The 20,739-nt window shown below is 41.0% G+C and overlaps 2 protein-coding genes across 2 annotated transcripts in view; one reads left to right on the plus strand and one right to left on the minus strand.

Moving 5' to 3' along the window:
* The window catches only part of spon1a (spondin 1a), a 200,639-nt gene that overhangs the window by 12,460 nt on the left and 167,440 nt on the right, over nt 1-20,739 (plus strand). The window lies entirely within an intron of this gene.
* LOC133663219 (uncharacterized) lies at nt 4,243-8,485 on the minus strand. Its single transcript, XM_062067528.1, has 11 exons — nt 8,406-8,485; nt 7,096-7,173; nt 6,932-7,006; nt 6,800-6,826; nt 6,491-6,681; nt 6,171-6,288; nt 5,926-6,017; nt 5,733-5,810; nt 5,570-5,643; nt 5,330-5,470; nt 4,243-4,385 (listed from the first exon to the last, which is right to left on the minus strand). Exons 3-9 carry the CDS (start codon nt 6,985-6,987, stop codon nt 5,591-5,593), a joined length of 615 nt encoding a protein of 204 aa, XP_061923512.1. The 5' UTR covers nt 6,988-7,006; nt 7,096-7,173; nt 8,406-8,485; the 3' UTR covers nt 4,243-4,385; nt 5,330-5,470; nt 5,570-5,590.

Here is a 20,739-nt window from a genome sequence, read left to right on the forward strand (position 1 = left end):
ACATAACAATGGCAAGGTTTTTCCATTTTCCATTTCCATGTTCAGCAGGGGTCTCAAATACTAAACGTAACCCTTAAGAATCACGTTATATCTACGTGACTAAATGTGTTAACTACGTCTAACAGCAACTATAGTAATGACCCTGAGATATGGTAGGCCTTAAGTCATTGTAAATGTAAAATTAAACATACAAATGGCATTGCCTAATGTGTGTTTGTTGTGCTGTAATAATATATTTTCTATCAGCCGCCCAGGGTACGTGGGCCACAATTACACTAAACTTGCATTTCTCAATTTTCTTTCACCAAGTAAACCTCAGAAAAAAATAGCCTCTCCAAGTACCAACATAATGACCAACATTAAAATACAGTAACGTAGTAGGCCCTAGTATTCATTAAAAAAGGCAGAAGTTTTGTATAACAAATATATTTATTTTTATTTTGGGCCACATTACACAGAAAATAAAGCACTGTACTTTAATCAAGTGATTCTTTAGTGTACCACTAGATGAGGCCCGCAGCGTACCACCACAGCTTGAGAATCATAAACTGTGACGTGGCGTTGCGGGCCACAGAATAACGGTCAGTTATAATAATGCACTGTAAAAACAAGAATACATTTGGCTAGAATATCACTGTATAAATAACAGTGGTACCATTTATGAAAATGCACAGTAAAAACAATGACCATAGATTTCACAGTGAAAAATAACAAAATAAAAAATGGCAGCTCAGTCGCCAGAATCTTACGGTATAAATAACAGTGGTACCGTTTTTCCATGTCTCGCAATTTGGAGAAAACCCTCCCTGAAATGTTACGGAAAAATTCTGGCGACTGGGCTGCTGCCAGTTTATCGTAACTTTCGTATCGATTTTTTTTTTTTTACACTGTGCTAAGCATCAACCCAACCAACATTAATAAACATGTTGTTAAATTACTATCTAAAAAAGAGCATTCCATCCATCCATCCATTTTCTACCGCTTGTCCCTCTCTGGGTCGCGGGGGGTGCTGTAGCCTATCCCAGCTGCATTTGGGCGGAAGGCGAAGTACACCCTGGACAAGTTACCACCTCATCGTGTTATCTTTTAATTAAATCACAGCAGCCTATCATGTCAGCTAAATACGTTTGATTAGAGACAACTCGATTACATGTTTTTGCACTGAGTTCGAAATCATACAGCATATTTTCATGACAAGACAAGTTTAGCAACCTTGAATTTTTCTTGTTATTCTTCCCCTCTAGTTGATTTATTGAATCTGCAGCACAGTCTGGTTTGCACAGTGACCTCATATAGCAGAGTGACACTGCTGTGGAGTGGCATTCTCTGTGAACTTGGTCATATAAAAAACTGAAAACCTTTATGTGGAGGTTGCCCTCCAGTGGGTTCCTCGGACCACCAAACACTGTCACAAGAGCCCGGATCAGGGTTACAACACAGTTTTATTTCCCTCACAAAGTGCAAGTGTTCTGCTTTCCATCAAAATGTTTTATGTGTCCGTGTCTCGCTCTCTTTCTCTCGCTCCCACTCCGGCTCCAGCAACGTGTCACATTCCGGCTGCTGCTAATAAAGGCGACAGGTGATTAGATAACAAGGCCCACCTGGGCCATCCACTCACCCGTCGCTTTCTTCGAGGCCGGTACTTGCACACCCCGTTCCGCGGCAGGCCCGCAGGCCACGCCCCTCTCCACACTTTCTTTCTCGTCTCAGTGGCCAGCATTCTTTCTACTCTGTTCAGTTTGTACATCCCAGTCTGGAGTTGTGACAAGAAGATAAAACATCATGTGCATAAATTATAGAGGTTTAGATGTTTAATTGCCTTTATTGCCATACTAGGTATGTCCCAAACTAGGTATGTCTCAAACTAGCATTTTTTTAGGTAATATTGTTTCAACTACAATAATTTACATTAGCATTTGCTTGATAACATTAACTTTCTGTACACAATTGATAGTATTATAATAATATATTATACTGTAATATATTAAATAATTGTATTGTTCATTACACAAAGTAACTAATTACACAAGAATGTAACATTTATTATTGTTTTCAAAACTTACAAGAATCTTTGTCATCATAGAAAATATACTGGTGAAACTCCAAAACATTGAATAGCTTGCAAAGGTTTTTTTCAGTGGCGTGCCGTCACTAGAGGCAGGGGAGGCACGGCCTCACCTGCCATCATGGAAAGAAAAAAAATGTAAAAATAAAAAAATAAAAAATAAATTGTTATATGTATCCAGTGATTATACTAAAGTTATTTTCCATTTAACTTCACCAGTTTTAGATTATTTTTATTTTTATTTTCACATTTGCCGTTCAACTACTGAGAAGAGACAGTGCGGTGATCAGCAGCCAGTTGAGGCACGTCACTGATTTGTGCCTCAACATGGATTGTGCACAATGACTCGGCTAACTGCTGAGCTGCTGTGCAGTGAGACTGTATTGCTATATGAATTAAAATAAGCTAACTAAACTAAACTATGGCATAGTTTAGTTAGCTGAGGTATATAATGTACAGTGTATTTTGTCAAAAACTGTATGTGTGTAACATATTTCTTGTGCTGAGCATTCATAAATCTGCTGCAAAAGACGTACTGGTTGAGGCTCGCAGTAATGCGGCCTCCTGGTGGTAGAGGGCGGTAGTGATCCCAGAGATCATTCCTTGGCCGCAGAAGAAAAAAAGAAAAAAAAGTTTACATTGCAAGCGTTTGTTAATTTCCTCTCGCCTGGACTTTTATTAAAAACATGGAGGATTACATATGTAAAATAAAACAGTTTTCTAAACTGGACTTTCAATCGAAGCAGGAGGTAATAATTTAAGGTAGACCAACGCCGGAGCTAAAAGGTTTGCTTTTGACTTCGGGACAGAAGACCCGTTCTTTTCAAACGGCGTGGTACACACGCAAAGGCTGGCTTTGTGGATGTCCAGCAAGAAAGGTAAGACCATAATAATTAAATGTGCTTTTTTGTGTGCTACAGTTGTGTAAAGAATGCTGGTATGAGCTTTTAAACATAACCCGTTAACTGCTGCCAATCACATGGTGAATAAGATACTATTTAGGGTTCATATGTTTGTAAATCTGACTGTGATGATGCAGTGCCTCACCAAACATTAACCTCACCGCACGCCACTGGTTTTTTTAGATTTACAAGTTGAAACTAATATATGACATAGGCTATTAACATGCAATTCAAGAAATGTCAAGCTTTTTTTGATATAATTTTGATGATTATGGCTTACAGCTTAATAAATACCTTGAATTGAAAATCTCAGAAAATGTGGGGTTTAAAAAACTCTAAGCCTATATCATCAAAAGACATACCTCTCGTTGCATGTGATGAGTTCCATCTATCTATCCATTTGCTACTGCTTGTCCCTCTCAATATCGCATATTAGTTTCACATTTGAAGTTGAATTGTTGACATGAATGGACTTTGACACCATAATCAAATATTTTGAGTTTCACCTGTATGACTAAGTTAAAATCTGGTTGGAGGAAAGCATGCACTTTTGTCTGACTACAATTTAAAGGCCTACTGAAATGATTTTTTTTTATTTAAACGGGGATAGCAGATCCATTCAATCCCACACAGCAAAACACTCCGCGGCGGATCCCCCGTGGAGGTATCGCGCTTTCCGGAACGGAACCGCGAAATGGACCCGCATCGGCGTCCACTCGCTCTCAGGAACGTATCCGCCACGGCAGCGGGTCGCGGATCCGCCGTGGCGGCGCACTGAATCCGCTCCGCACCCATGATCAAAGCCTTATTTCCGCGGCGGGTGCGCCGTGACGGCGCGCTGCATCCGCTCCGCACTCATGATCAAAGCCCAACCTCCCGCCGCGGACCAGCAACGGACTCATAAAAACCCTGGCTCATCTGGCCGTATTGGACCCCTTTATCTTATTTTCAAAATCCCCTCTGTTCTTGCTGTAGGATAAAATAGGAAACTAAAAAATTCACTAAGCCCTACTACAGCAATATAGGCTTACATATGCATTGCCTTGTATTTTTAAACCAACAATATTGTCAATATGCAGAAACAGAAAATGGTCAATTCACTCTATAAAGTAAATATATAATATATAAATATATATATAAAAAGTAAATATACGTATTTAATCTATTAGGCTACAACTTCAAGGAAATGCTGCTCCATGCACAGCTAACATATCAGAAAATGAATAACTGGTGAATGACAAGAAGTCCAATAAAAGGTTGTTTATTTATACATATACATCTCTATTCCTCCTGAGGAGGTGGAAGCGGGACTCGTCTCCTCGTTGCCCGATCCCCCGCCAAGCTGAACCACCTGATGGCGTGTTTGGTGACCTCAGCGTCCGTGGCTGACCTTGTCAACACATTTTTACTCACAGCACCTGTAATCAAACAAGATTAAAAGACAGATACGTTTATGGTATGTAGCATCCAAAGCCAAGTATGCTTACACAATACAAAATATGTGATAGGTATTAAGGAGATTACATTTGAAAAAAAAAGCATGACTTAAAGTTACTGGAGGTGGTTAAAATAAGGTGCGTAAACTATGAATTTGTGATCAGGGTATAGGTGTGCAAGACATCCAAAATGTTTAAACAATATCGTTATTTGGTTCCTTGATCAGAGTACTTGTTTGTCTCTGTTGGATGACGGCGGCGGGGGGTTGGGGGTGGGGGGCATAAATAAATATCCATAACCCAACTTTGGGAGGTTGACATTGTTTTCTTATTATATTTGTACTATCATTCTATGTTTGTATTCGTGTAGGCCAGGGGTGTCCAAAGTGCGGCCCGGGGGCCATTTGCGGCCTGCAGGTCATTTTTTAACGGCCCCAGGGCACATTTTTAAAAAATACGATCGAAATAAATAAAAAACTTTAAAAGTGGTATTTAAAGAGCAAACAGGTGAAATGTAACAAGAAAATGTAGCAATGTTTACTCTAATCACACAAAGCTGCCATGTAGGCTGTTTCTTTCTTTAAAAAATAATAATGAATCAAAATCAATGTCATTATGAATTATTGACCTATTCAAGGCTTAAGAAGTTTACCTTCGCAATCAGCTGGTCTTGGTTGTGCTTAATAGTTTCCAGCAGGCTAAGGATGTGGATTACCTCAGGCGCTGTTGACAAACAGCAGTATAAAATTAACATGTTTCAGTGTTTATCCTCATTACTCATAATCCTGACATTAGCTATTGACCTTAGTTAATGACAAAAGTTATTGACAAAGTTTGAAGAAAATATGTGATTGCTTGTGAATTTGAATTTTTTCCAAAATTTGTGGCACATAATGACCATCCGGTGTTTGTCAGTTATTGCTCACCAGAGCAGGAAATGTTGTCGGCCATTCTTCCCCCTCGCCATGTTGGCCTGTAGGCCAGGCTGGATCCAGGCTCCTCTGTCTGCCACATGTTGAGGGCTGCTGGTGAGGGGGGTGGAGGGAGTCGAGGAGGGACTGCCGTTCCTAGTGAGGTGGGCATTGTGAGAGAGCCATCAGTTAACCATGACTGGTAATACCCAAGGGGCCTATCTATACACTAATATTTCAGAGATCAGTCCCTACCTTGTGTAACTCTCTGCATGTTTAATGCAGTGCTGGTGAAGGCATATGAATGCGTCCTTCCCCATGGTGAGGTGCTAAGGGAGATAAATTGGTATTAAATGGTTGTGATCTGTTAACCATGGTTACTGGATGCTGAGATATTATTTCAGAGATCAGTCTTTACGTAGAAAGTTATCTCCAGTTGAGGAGTCGAGTTGACAAGTACTCATGACTCTTGCTGGCACTCGGCGAGACGGTGGAGCTGGGAGAAGGGATACAAGGAGAGGGGAATATCTTTAGCACTAAGAATGTTAACCATATCTTTAATATTAATGTGGTGGTTTCGTTGTTTTCGATGTTAAGAGATTATTCCTTACTCTGCCTGTGCAATTGGCTTGCCAACCCCAGAGATGTGAGGTCACTATTTCCCAGGTCTTCTTCGCTATCATCTGAGTCCCCGAGACGATGGCTGTTAGGTAACCATATCATTAGGATTATTGCAATACCAAAATTGCCAAATATACATATAGTACAAGCATCTCTGGTCTATTTTTGAATGCTACCGGAAATAACCTTCCTATTACTGTAGAAACATGACAAAAACAAGACGGAACACACTTACACTGGCTTCCTGTTCCTTTTTTCCGGCAGCTCCTCGTTCTCTGCCTCAGATTGCAGGTCTGAGGTGTCGCAGCCCTTTCCATATTGTTGCATTATTTTTAATGCGTCTTTGTAGTTGTCTAAAATTGAATATGTTAAAATGAACATGAGTTTCAAATTAGCTGTAGAGCTGAACAGAATATTATTATTATTGATGATGATAAATCAGGTCTCTCTCTTACAAGAGACCTGGTCAGAAAATAGACACAATAGGTTATTCCAAGCATAAAGAGAAGCAACTATGACGTTATTTTTAAACAAGAAGATTATGAATTTGCATACCACAAGTTCGGACAACAGAAACGTCAAATCTTGGCCAGTTTGGCTCATGCTGCTCCTCATTTAAAACGGCCCTTTCAATTCTGTCGGTGTTTTTATAGCTGGGCCAGAAAACCATCCTATCATCATACCATCCACTTGGGACAACCGCAATGTCCCTGTTCATTATAAATTTAATCAGATGAAAAGGCACCCTTAATGTAGAAAGAAAGAAAAGGGGTATTTATTCATCGTCAAAGGAACAACGTGGACAAAAGCATGCACAGGTGTTAGTGTATACAAATAAGCAAGTAAGATGAGCTGAGATTTTACCTGAATGGTGCCCCAAGGTGGTAAGAACTATAAGAAAGGTAAAAGTACAGGTCATAATAGTCAGAACTTCAGCTCAATCGTAAAGTAGGGTTTGAAATTATGGGTGTAGTGTATACAGAGATCAGTCCCTACCTTGTGTAGCTCTCTGCATGTTTAATGCATGTGCTGGTGAAGGCATATGAATACATCCTTCCCCATGGTGAGGTGCTAAGGGAGATACATTGGTTTTAAATGGTTGTGATCTATTAACCATGGTTACTGGATGCTGAGATATTATTTTGGAGATCAGTCTTTACCTAGAAAGTTATCTCCAGTTGAGGAGTCGAGTTGACAAGTACTCATGACTCTTGCTGGCACTCGGCGAGACGGTGGAGCTGGGAGAAGGGATACAAGGAGAGGGGAATATCTTTAGCACTAAGAATGTTAACCATATCTTTAATATTAATGTGGTTGTTTCGTCTACAACGCTAAATATATCCAGTGGTGTACCTCAGGGATCAATATAGGACCTAAATTATTCAATGTCTAGATAAATGACATTTGTAAAGTTACAAAATATTTAAAGTTAGTATTATTTGCGGATGATACAACAGCGTTTTGTTCAGGAGAGAACACACAGAAGATAATACAAATAATAACAGAAGAAATTAACAAATTAAAAAGATGGTTTGACAAAAACAGACTATCTTTGAATCTCAGTAAAACTAAAATAATGCTATTTGGTAACAGTAGAAGAGAAAGTCAAACACAAATACAAATAGACGGAATAGAAATTGAAAGAGTAAATGAAACCAAATTTCTAGGTATAATGATTGATGATAAATTGAACTGGAAATCTCAAGTAAAAAATATACAACATAAAGTAGCAAGAAACACGTCAATAATGAATAAAGCAAAACATGTTCTAGACAAAAAATCACTTCATATTCTCTACTGTTCACTAGTGTTACATATCTGAATTATTGTGTAGAAATATGGGGAAATAATTACAAAAGTACACTTCATTCATTAACGGTGTTACAAAAAAGATCAGTTAGAATAATATATAATGTTGGATATATAGAACACACAAATCCTTTATTTATTGAATCAAAGATACTGAAATTCCACGACATAGTGAATTTGCAAACAGCTAAAATTATAAACAAAGCAAACTATAACCTGCTACCCAAGAATATACAACAATTCACTCAAAAAAAGAGGAGAAAAATAATCTTAGAGAGAAATGTAATTTAAAACATTTGTACGCACGTACAACACTTAAGACCTTCAGTATATCAGTATGTGGAATTAAATTATGGAATGCATTAAGCAAAGCAATCAAACAATGTACTAATATGATCAATTATTTATGCTTACATGTGGAAATAATAATAATAATAGTAAATAAAATAATAATAATAAAAAAAAGGTAAATAAAGCATAAAATAGTCTCTAATAAATTAATTAAATAAAAAACAGCATATAAAATATATACATCAGCAAATAACAAAAATATAGATCAAGAAAAAGGATCCTTAATATGTGCAGCAATTTTTCCCACTCACATCACCTCATTTTATATTTTTTTCTACAATTAACTATGCCAAAAAACACATAGACATACCTTTTTTTTTGTAATGGAAACAAAAACAACATGGCGTCACACACAGCTAGTCCACAGTAAACAGGATCTCGAGCTCCACTAAAGAACAAAGAAAACAATAATACACACTCATATTAATAGCAAAGAACGGCTGTTTCCATTCCGTTAACGTTACGTTGTTGACTAACGAAGTAACGTTAGCGACCTGGGCCTAAACAACACTGACAATAAAGTAATACGCTTTCGTTTCAAGCAGTTGGAAATATGTGGAATATCGTAGCATGTAACCTACACACATTCACAGCGTCTAACAAAAGATAGCGTAAGTTAACTGTATTGAACGTTACTCACGGCTTCACGCGGGAAACTTTCACATTCTGGAGTCGGGGTCCCCCGGAACACAAAACACAGATAAAAGACAATTTTACAATAGCACGGCGAAAAAATGACCGTCGTTGTGTGGGTTTTTTGACGAATAACACTCTTTTCCACTTTTCTTTGCTCGGGCCTCACCTCCCGCGTGCAGCCATTTCGAATTCTCTGGATACGTGACGTCAGACGCACGTCCCCATGCAAAGCATTCTGGGAGGCGGCGCTGGAAATAAAAGCCTTTTTTTACAGAATATAAAGTTTTACTGCTAGTCCTAATATCAAACAACGTCATTACAATCATACATAAATGATGATGGAAACACAAAGGCTGATCTTTACTGCGAATGTAGCAATAAATCAATAAATCTATACTTACGTTCGTGTTCCAGCAAAGAAAGTCCAGAGATCTTGGCTCATGCGCGTACACGCTAGTAGGCGCATCCACGTCTGCGGGTGCAGACATTGGTCGGCTCAGCGCGCGTAGGCGGAGCCTATAACTCTAGGCGGCGCGCGCCGGCTTAGTTTGTCGCGTCCGCGTATGCGAATCAGACACGAGTCCGCTCAGGATCAGCTGTCTGACCGTACAATTTTCAGAGGCGGAGCTGTATCCTCTAGGCGGAGCCAAAACGAACGTGACAGTAACGCGGGTTGGGCGACTTGAAGGCGGATCCGTATAGCAGTCTTCTGCTGTGTGGAATGTGTCATACTTGATCATTTCGCGATATTGCCATATTTTTCCTGAAAGGATTTAGTATAGAACAACGACGATAAAGTTGGCAACTTTTGGTCTCTGATAAAAAAAAGCCTTGCCCCTACCGGAAGTAGCGTGACGTAGTCAGTTGTTCGCTTCCTCATATTTTCCTATTGTTTTCAACACAGCTAGAGCGATTCGGACCGAGAAAGCGACGATTACCCCATTAATTTGAGCGAGGATGAAAGATTCGTGGATGAGGAACGTTAGAGTGACGGACTAGAATGCAGTGCAAAACATATCTTTTTTCGCTCTGACCGTAACTTAGGTAAAAGCTGGCTCATTGGATTCCTCACTCTCTCCTTTTTCTATTGTGGATCAAGGATTTGTATTTTAATCTACCTCGGATACTATATCCTCTTGAAAATGAAAGTCGAGAACGCGAAATGGACATTCACAGTGACTTTTATCTCCACGACAATACATCGACAAAGCTCTTTAGCTACTGAGCTAACATGATAGCATCTGGCTCAAATGCAGATAGAAACAAAATAAATAAATCCCTGACTGGAAGGATAGACAGAAGATCAACAATACCACTAAACCATGTTCATGTAACTACACGGTTAATAATTCTCAGCCTGGCAAAGCTTACCAATGCTGTTGCTAATGACGCTGAAGCTAACTTAGCAACTTAGCAACCAGACCTCACAGAGCTTTGATAAAACATTAGCGCTCCACCTACGCCAGCCAGGCCTCATCTGCTCATCAACACCCGTGCTCACCTGCATTCCAGCGATCGACGGCGCAACGAAGGACTTCACCCGATCACAGATGCGGTTAGCGGCTAGCGTTGGCTAGCGCGTCTGCTATCCAAGTAAGTCCTCCTTGTTGTGTTGCTACAGCCAGTCGCTAATACACCGATCCCACCTACAACTTTCTTCTTTGCAGTCTCCATTGTTCATTAAACAAATTGCAAAAGATTCACTAACACAGATGTCCAGAATACTGTGGAATTTTGAGATGAAAACAGAGCTTTTTGTATTGACTTCAATGGGCTACCGATACTCCTGTTTCACTGGCTACGTCACGCGCATACGTCATCATCCAAAGGCGTTTTCAACCGGAAGTTTAGCGGGAAATTTAAAATTGCACTTTATAAGTTAACCCGGCCGTATTGGCATGTGTTGCAATGTTAAGATTTCATCATTGATATATAAACTATCAGACTGCGTGGTCGGTAGTAGTGGGTTTCAGTAGGCCTTTAACATTCACCTACCGAAAATTAGGAGCATCTACTGTAGCAAATGGATGCAAGCTTTTGACCTCAAATTTAGTCACTGCTCGGTAACATTTGTCCAGCGGCAGACGTGAACTGGAGCGAGTACTACTTGCCTCAAAGCCAGTCAGAAACTGTCCCTCATAATACCCATCTAAATGAGAAGGCATTCAATTCAATTTAACAGGTAATACCGCTAACATTATAGGCTGTGTTAGCACCTGTCATATTCACGTCAGACGACTGCTGCTGAGATGACTTTGGAGTGGTTAAAAACACAACATTTATTTATAGTTATTGCATGCTGTGTGTTTATATGTTTCAACGTATTGCTTGTATGTCATTTTGATGAAATAACAACCTTGCAATTATTAGAAGTAGCACTGTTGCAATCCTTTCTTGTAAAGTGTAGCCAAACTTTAAAGTGTTTCCGCGGCCTGAGCACCATGTTGTTGTCTGAACTCACCACTCACGTTGCGTGAATTGTGAAGGGAATCGTTTGAAAAATTGGAAAGTGATTCCAAGGAAATTGATACACTGGGATGTTTTTGATTCCCATCCCAAGTCATGATATGTTGCATTTCTCTGTCAGTTGTTATAATCACACTACAATTCCTGGTTTGCTTGTGTTTTGTGCTTCTGGAATCACAAAAAAGTAATGTTTTCTTGTGGCGTTAGTCCTCTCAATGCTCACAATGAGCTAAAGTCTCTTGGGATTTGCTGATGGGCTGTTGTGCACGATGATGGTTCGACCTCCAAGATTTTGTGCTGTTTCAAAGGCATTTAACAATATTGACCTGAATCTACCAGTAGTTATTTTCCTTGAAAAAAATACTCAATTCAAGACACACACAGACACACACATGCATGCACAACAAGCACAAGTGTGACCTGTAGTGATGCATTTTCTTCCAAAGTAGGAATAATTAGCAGAGGAGAAGTTGTGATCAATGAAGTCATCAAATAACTGTCAATCACACAAAAAAAGTATGTCCTTCTTTATTGTAATATGCCATTTGTACAATACATTTGTTTAATTTTTTTTTTTTTAAATATGCCATTCGTAGCCATTGTTGCCATGGTTATCATATAGGTCCATAAGTCAGGTGATCTGGGAGATCTGGTTTCCAATCTCCGTTTAGACATCTTTGTGTGAAGTTTGCATGTTCTCCCCGTGTGTGCGTGGGTTTTCTCTGGGTACTACGGTTTCCTCCCACATTCCAAAAATATACATGTTAGGTTAATTGAAGACACTCAATTGTCAGTAGGTACTCATGTGAGTGTCATTTATTGTTTGTCTGTATGTGCCCTGCCATTGGCTGATGACCAGTCTAGGATGTACCTCATCTCTTGCCCAAAGTCAGCTGGGATAGACTCCAGCTTACCCGCGACCCTCGTTAAAGTAAGCAGTATGGAACATTTTTTTATGGCTATTTTCGACTAAGGATTATTATAGTTGAATCTGATTCATTAGATTTTGTCCATAGTTGATAATAAGTATCATTTATGGTATAGTTTTTTAAAGTTTTTTTTAGAGAGAAATAAACAGATTTTGATGATATGTGGTTGTGTATATCTACACTGACTGGTCACTTGTTGTCAGTAATGTCACGTGAATGTTGAGCCACTAGCTCAGTGGACTTGTGGTTAGAATGTCCGCCCTGAGACTGGGAGGTCGTGAGTTCAAACCCTGGTCGAGTCATACCAAAGACTACAAAAAATGAGACCCATTGCCTCCCTGCTTGGCACTCAGCATCAAGGGTTGGAATAGGGGGTTAAATCACCAAATGATTCCCGAACGCAGCGCACACTGCTGCTCACTGCTCCCCTCACCTCCCAGGGGGTGAACATGGGGATGGGTCAAATGCAGAGAACACATTTCACCACACCCATTGTGTGTGTGACAATCGTTGGGACTTTTTTTTTTTTATAAGGTGAATTTCTGAAGATAAAGATAACTTTGTGTCTCATTTATTGCAGCTAATTGGTTCCAGACCTAGCCGTGATAAAAAAAATTCCGCAAAGACTAAATTTGAATAAATCAAATATTTTCATAGTTAGGACATAACAAGCTGTTTATGACCTCCTCATATGACAGTCACAGCTACAACTATTATAGCGTGTTGTTACAATTCCGTGTTGTTAGCATTGCATGCCCCGCATTTTCATTCCATATTGCTCACGCCAAGTGCTCAACAATGTCATGTGGAGCTGATGATGATGAAGTGCATCAAAAAGGTTAATCTGTGATGGCGTTTTGTTAGCAATAAGCGGATCCATTATCTCCAATTTAGTACTGGCGTCTGGATTTTTTAATTGCTCACGTCAATGATTCACCAATGTGGAGAAGGTTTGTTGATGAAGCATGAGTTAAAGAGGCTTTCTGTAAAAAAGGGGACCGGAGGTTGTGTTCAAACTATCGTGGGATCACACTCTTCAGCCATCTTGGTAAGTAATGTCTATTCAGGTGTACTGGAGAGGAGGCTATGCTGGATAATCGAACCTTGGATTCATGAGGAGCAGCTCTAACTCTTAGCAGGATCCTTGAGAGTGCATGGGTGTTTGCCCAACCCATCTCCATGTGTTTTGTGGGCTTGGAGAAAGCAGTCAACCTTGTCCCTCGGGGGATCCTGTGGGGAGTGCTCCTGAATATGGGGCATCGTGCCATCAGATTGTGGTCTGTCTGCTCCCTGTAGGATCATTGTCAGAGCTTGGTCAGCATTGCTGGCAGTAAATCGGACCCATTTCCAGTGAGGGTTGGACTGCGCCAGGGCTGCTCTTTGTCACCAATTGTAACCCTAACTGTTTTGGACAGAAATTCAAAGTGCAGTCAGGGCGTTAAGGGGATCTGCTTTGGTGGCTGCACAATTAGATTTTAACTTTATTCAACTGATGTGGTCATCTGGCCGTGATCTTCAACTCTCACTGGAACGGTTTGCAGCTGAGTGTGAAGCGACTGCGATAAGAATAAGCACCTCAGTCCAAGTCTAAGTCTCGCCTGGAAAAGGGTTGAGTCTCATCTCTGGGTTGCGGATGAGATCCTGCCCCAAGGAGTTGAAGTACTTTGATGTTTTGGTCACGAGTGAGGGAAGAGTGGATTGTGAGATCGACAGGCGAATCAGTGCAGCGTTGGCAGTTATGTTGAGTCTGCATCAGTCCGTTGTGGTGAAGAGGGAGCTGAGCTGGAAGGCACAGTTTTCAATTTACTGGTCAAACTACGTTCCTGTCCTCACCTATGGTCATGAGCTTTGGGTTGTGCCTGAAAGGACAAGATTGCCGCTCACCCTTAGAGATAGGGTGAATAGCGCTGTAATTCGGGAGAGGCTCAGAGTAAAGTTGCTGCTATTTCACATCGAGAGGAGCCAGATGAGGTGGCTCGGTTATCTGGTTAGGATGCCCCTCCTACGCCTCCATGGGGAGGTATTCAGGGCACGTTTGACCAATAGGAGAAACTCTCTCCCAGCTGGCCTAGGATCCCCCGGTAGGATCTGGATGAAGTAGCTGGGGAAGAAATACGTTTGGGTTTCTCTGCTTAGGCTGCTGACCCCGTAACCCTAAACAGGATAATCAAATGAAGATGAATAAATAGATGAAGTTGAAGATGAAGTCCATCAAAAAGTTTTTCTGCCATAAGTTTGTCAACTCGATTGTCATGGTAAAGATATCTCCAAGATTAGCCGCCGTGTTTACCTTTAACCCGAAAACGGAAGTCCCTCTAGGTGAATATCTTTATCGATTGCTACAACATAATAACATAATAGAAAATAAGAGAAATACTGTACTGCAATAAATGCAAGACATACATAGAGTAGAGACTTAATTTTACACTTAATTTAGACCAAACATATTACAATATCCACAAAAAAAAATCAGCAATGTTTTGAAGCCGCACTTTTGAAGCGCAACGAGGCAAGTGACAATTGTAGTCATAAAAAGAATACCATATTACATTGAAGTACGGCTGGGCGATATGGCCTTTTTGTCACGGCCTGGGCGCATTGGAATTCGCCCTCATCCTTGCGCACTGCAAGCACCGCAGGACACGCCCCCACACGCGCCGCGCAGACCGCGGCCACGCACCTCCACAGCTGGCGGCAATCATCTATCAGCACACCTGCCGTTAATGAAGTAGCTGCTTTCATAAGCGTGGACAACCTGGCTTGCCGCCGCCGGAATATAGTCTTCAATTGGCGTATAGTAAGCGATCATCCTGCTTGATGCAATCCTCCTCTCTCTGTCTGTTTTCCCTTCCGTGTCTCATTGTCGTGTCATCCTACTGCAGACCTCCGTTCCTGTGTTTGACGTTGCTGTGTGACTCGTCATTCCTCGTCGTTCCCCTGCTTCCCTGACTGCCTCCTTCGTTCCCCGACTCCTTGCTCGTCCCTGGATTCTGACGCCTCTCTATCTCCCCGGATCACCTGCCTGCCCCTGGACTTCCTCTTCTCTCGTGCAACACTTGGTAACACACACTTCAGCTAATCTACACACATAGTCACTCTCATACACTCTTGGATTTTGTCACACTCCATTCTAGTTTATTAGTATTGTTAATTATTATTATTATATATATATGTATGTTACTATATATATAATAAATAATTGTACATACTGCCATCTAGTGTCTGTCGCCGTCACCTCCCCTGCAAAACCACAACACTTTTTTTAATATCTCGATATTTTTAGGCCTTATCGCGATACACGATATATATCTCGATATTTTGCCTTAGCCTTGAATGAACACTTGATACATATAATCACAGCAGTATGAGGATTCTATGTGTCTACATTAAAACATTCTTCTTCATACTGCATTAATATATGCTCATTTTAAATTTTAATGCAGAGAGGGAAATCACAACTAAGTCAATTGACCAACACTGTATTTATTAAACAGTTATTAAGCAGTGGCACAAACACTCATGTCATTTCAAAACAGAAAGTGCAAAATTGTCAGTCATTTTAAAACAAGCTATTAGTGCACTTTTGTGCATGATGTCTCTAAGATGACAAATCAAAACAACACTAAATTAAAGGCCTACTGAAACCCACTACTACCGACCACGCAGTCTGATAGTTTATATATCAGGGATGAAATCTTAACATTGCAACACATGCCAATACGGCCGGGTTAGCTTATAAAGTGCAATTTTAAATTTCCCGCTAAACTTCCAGTTGGAAACGTCTTTGGATGATGCGTATGCGCGTGACGTCACGACGGCAACGGACGTATTCGTACCCAATGTGTCACCATACAAACTGCTCTGTTTTCATCGGTCAATTCCACAGTATTCTGGACATCTGTGTTGGTGAATCGTTTGCAAAATGTTTAATGGACAATGGAGATTGCAAAGAAGAAAGTTGTAGGTGGGATCGGTGTATTAGCGGCTGGCTGTAGCAACACAACAAGGAGTACTTACTTGGATAGCAGACACGCTAGCCGATGCTAGCCGCCAACGCATCTGTGATCGGGTGAAGTCCTTCGTCGCGCCGTCGATCGCTGGAACGCAGGTGAGCACGGGTGTTGATGAGCAGATGAGGGCTGGCTGGTGTAGGTGGAGCGCTAATGTTTTTATCATAGCTCTGTGAGGTCCGGTTGCTAAGTTGCTAAGTTAGCTTCAGCGTCGTTAGCAACAGCATTGTTAAGCTTTGCCAGGCTGAGAATTATTAACCGTGTAGTTACATGTCCATGGTTTAATAGTATTGTTGATCTTCTGTCTATCCTTCCAGTCAGGGATTTATTTATTTTGTTTCTATCTGCATTGGAGCCAGATGCTATCACGTTAGCTCAGTAGCTAAAGAGCTTCGCTGATGTATTGTTGTGGAGATAAAAGTCACTGTGAATGTCCATTTCGCGTTCTCGACTCTCATTTTCAAGAGGATATAGTATCTGAGGTGGTTTAAAATACAAATCCGTGATCCACAATAGAAAAAGGAGAGTGTGTGGAATCCAATGAGACCTTGTACCTAAGTTACGGTCAGAGCGAAAAAGGATACACCCTGCACTGCCTCTCTAGTTCTTCACTCTAACGTTCCTCATCCACGAATCTTTCATCCTCGCTCAAATTAATGGGGTAATCGTCGCTTTCTCTGTCCGAATCTCTCTCGCTCCATTGTAAACAACGGGGAATTGTGAGGAATCCTACCTCCTGTGACGTCACGCTACTTCCGGTATAGGCAAGTCTTTTTTTTATCAGCGACCAAAAGTTGCGAACTTTATCGTCATTGTTCTATACTAAATCCTTTCAGCAAAAATATGGCAATATCGCGAAATGATCAAGTATGACACATAGAATGGATCTGCTATCCCCGTTTAAATTAAAAAAAATAATTTCAGTAGGCCTTTAAAGTGCACTTTTTGTACAGAACGCCACTACAATAGTTTAAAACAAATAAAGTGCACTTTTGTACATGATGTCACACAAGATATTTCAATAAGTGTCAAATAAAAATTAGCTGCTTAATAGGAAATCAAATTGTGTACGTTCTTCGCTATGTGGTAGGTTCCTGCGGACGTTATCTCTTTTGTTGTTGACTATTTTTTTCATACGGTGTTGATCTGGAAATGTTTGCCTCGGCAATTTGTTGGTGTGGGCGTGTGGCACCGAACAGAGATGTTGACATGCGTAGTAAGCACTCTACATTCTCTAGCAGGTGACTTTTCAAATGATGCTACATATGAGCAGTAATGCTACTTTTTGTAGCAACACTTTTGCCCCACACTTGACAAATTACGGTTGTCTGTTCGACATATTCCCACTTGAAGCCATGGACCCCGTGCTGTTTTTCTTGGAATTAATTCTTCCTTCATTTGTTACCAGATTCGCACCTTCTTTCTCTCGTATTACCACTCCCACCACAGCTAACTTTAGCCATGCTGCTACCTCTCTGCTGCGCGAGGGCGTATACGTATGTGACGTATGTCGTGACAGTATGTGACGTGTGTAAGAAGGTGCGCTCGCTGTCTGTGAGAAGGACAGACAAGAAAGAGTGGGAAGAGCCTGCAGTGTAATGTCCGCAGCTAACAGCAACTGCGTGAGAACGTATACTCCAATATCACGATATAGTAATTTTCTATATCGCACGGAGACAAACCCGTGATATATCGCGTATATCGATATATCGCCCAGCCTTACATTGAAGTCAACAAAACAGAGATCTCAAGTGTGACTTTTTCCACCACAAAAAAAAAGGTTAAACACTCTCATAAACAAATAAAGACTGTAGAGATTGGATATATTAGTGAAGTCCTCTTAGTCTGACACAGCACCAAGTATTCATCAAATTTAACAAAATAGAGGAAGTACGAATTGTTACTAATAAAGTTAAGTACGTGAACCCTCAGAAGGATCAGTACCTTTGCCATAAAAGACATACACATCACGTCAACAATGTTGAAACTTCCCCTAAACACTATTAGTAAAATATTCTTGTGTGCAGACAAATACATCTTAAAGAGTAAGAGATGTTGGAGTCCAAAACCTAGCAAGCTGTTTATATACACGTTTTACCAGGAAGCAACAACATCTCTGAGGAAGGAAACATAATGAAATAATGATAATGTGAGTGTGAATGTTGTCTGTCTATCTCTGTTGGCCCTGTGATGAGGTGGCGACTTGTCCAGGGTGTACCCCGCCTTCCGACCGATTGTAGCTGAAATTCGCTCCAGCACCCCCTGCGACCCCAAAGGGAATAAGCGGTAGAAAATGGATGGATGGATGGATGGATGGATGGAATAATACCTTTGATATCGTAAATAAAAGAACGCTGTATCAACCTAATGCCCTCTGCAGAGAGACATGGAAGGTAGTTGTTAGGCCTTAGTGGCTTTCTTCTTCCTGACGTCATGCAGTCACATTAAACTCCTGTCAAAAGATATATCCCTCTATTGTTAATCTTTAGTGTTTTATGTCTTTTGAGAAGCCCAACACACATGCACGCATGCACACACACACTTAACTTCTCCACTGTGAAAGAGCTATGGACTTCAGGGAGAAAAATCTTCAATACGAGATGTTATTTCATGCGCAGCTCATTGGCAAAACTGAGTGTGCACCATCTTGTCTCAGGACAGGTTGTGACTGAAGCACTTTTTTTAATCGGAGCCTCAGCTGCCACCACGCGCTCTTCTTGGCAAGAGCGTGGCTAAAACGGTGGGCGGTATCTTGACGACACAATACTTCTCAGCGGGACGGACAAGAAAGCCAATGTTGACGTGGCCTCATGTGGCTAAGTGCAGCGTGGGATGTGACATGAACACAACAGAACACACTTCAAGCCAAAAGCTCTGAATGAAATAATACATCTGCCACAAAATGTCCTTGATTTGTTCCAATTTCTTGTTTTTGTAAATGAAAACTGGTCACAGCTTACGGTTTATTTATTTTATAAATGTTGTAGTATACAGTAGAGGTGTTTAATTCCCATTAGGACTTACTTGTTTTAAAGAGGTCATATTATGATTTTTTTCTACATTTAAAGCATTTCCTTGTGGTCTACATAACATGTAATGGTGGTTCTGTCATGGTTCATTGCCCGGGTCATGTTTGAAATGTTTAGTTTGGTCATATCTCTTCAGGCTATGTCTACACTAAGCCAGATAGCCCCTTAAATGAATAATTATTTAGCCTAAGCCCCGTTTCAGCCACACTAAACCATCGTTTAAAGTCCCCCTTCTTGGATAATTTTTTTACACGGGTAAGTGCGCCGTGTATTTCTTGAATCTCCGGCTCTTAGCTTTGTATGGACTCATTGATCGTTTAGAAACTGAGTTCGGAGAGGAAGGGACGCCAGAAAGACCGTGCCCCACACAGGAAGTGACGTCAGAAAGAATCCGCGGGCGAGTCATCCAGACATGCCCGTGTTACTCATTCCGTCTGTACTGACACTTGTGGAAATCACACGTGAATACCTTAGGTAAAAGCGATTGCAGCTATTTCGGATACGACACTTTGGAGACGGCAAGAGAACTTTCCAATGTCCAGGTCAGCTGTGATTCTACTTACCGAAAAACGTTGTCCATTTGTCGAAGGAGAGACAACGAGAATGCGAGCTCCCGTGGATGTGATAAAAAAGGGAGCGTGTGCTTTGTATTACCTGGCCGTCCAGGGAAAACTACGGAAAATGGCAAATGCTTTTGGACTGGCAAAGCAAACTGTATCAGTTATTGTCCGCCATGTATGTCGCCGACTCAACGTCTAGGTCCAGAGTATATAAAGTCACCAAAAAACGAATGGACAATGAAGGTGAAGGCAAAAGAGTGAAGAATGTCCTGACCAGATATCTAGATCCCAGGATTGATTGTTGTAAAATGTTCTTTGTCACATTGTGTACTTTCACATGTTTATTAAAGATTTGATGAATTTATGATGGCTCAGGTGTGATTCACTACAATAGGGCCCCACAGCACAACCACATACCACAACGCTGCATATTGTTCAGATAAGTTCAATTGAAGAACTTGCACACAAAGCAACACTTGAGGTGACTATGACGTGCGCATTTTCCGCGCATGCGTACTAGGTCACGTTGCGCCGGCGGACGGAGGGGGGAGGGGATCTTAAACAGTGGCATTGTGTGTGTGTGGACACGGATAAGGTTAGGTGGGATTTACCCTGGATAACCTTATCCGGCTTAGTGTATACGGGGCCTTAGTTTAGTGTTCATTTTTTTTTCTTATTCTCCCTTTGTTGCCATGGACCCTAATTATTTGCACCTGACTCTGGTTAGTGGTCAGGACAATCACCTGCTCCTGCTCACTAATCAGAGCAAACTATTTATACCTGCCTCGCCGTTTGCACTGCCTGGCAGTCTTGTTGGCTACACGCGTCAGTTTAGCGTTACGCTACTCTGTAGTTTTTGTATTTCTTTCTTCCTATGGTAAAGACTTTCTGCATGGCTATGTTAACTTAAAGCTAGCCTCAAGCATCTTGTATGTTCCCAGCTTTACGCTGGTTTGATTTTTGTCTTCCGCCTATTGAGAATAAATCTGAATCTTACCTGCACGCTGCTTCTTG

The sequence above is a fragment of the Entelurus aequoreus genome, linkage group LG02 (assembly GCF_033978785.1).
Source record: "Entelurus aequoreus isolate RoL-2023_Sb linkage group LG02, RoL_Eaeq_v1.1, whole genome shotgun sequence".
In the NCBI taxonomy this organism is placed as follows: domain Eukaryota; kingdom Metazoa; phylum Chordata; class Actinopteri; order Syngnathiformes; family Syngnathidae; genus Entelurus; species Entelurus aequoreus.

Bases quoted from the DNA above. Each gene is read 5' to 3' on its own strand.
- LOC133663219 (XM_062067528.1), bottom strand. From the start codon at position 6,987: ATGTATTCATATGCCTTCACCAGCACATGCATTAAACATGCAGAGAGC. The intron at 5,811-5,925 runs GTAAGGAATAAT...CCCTTCTCCCAG, and splicing joins AAGCCAATTGCACAGGCAGA to CTCCACCGTCTCGCCGAGTG. The intron at 5,644-5,732 runs GTAAAGACTGAT...TATCTCCCTTAG, and splicing joins AACTGGAGATAACTTTCTAC to CACCTCACCATGGGGAAGGA.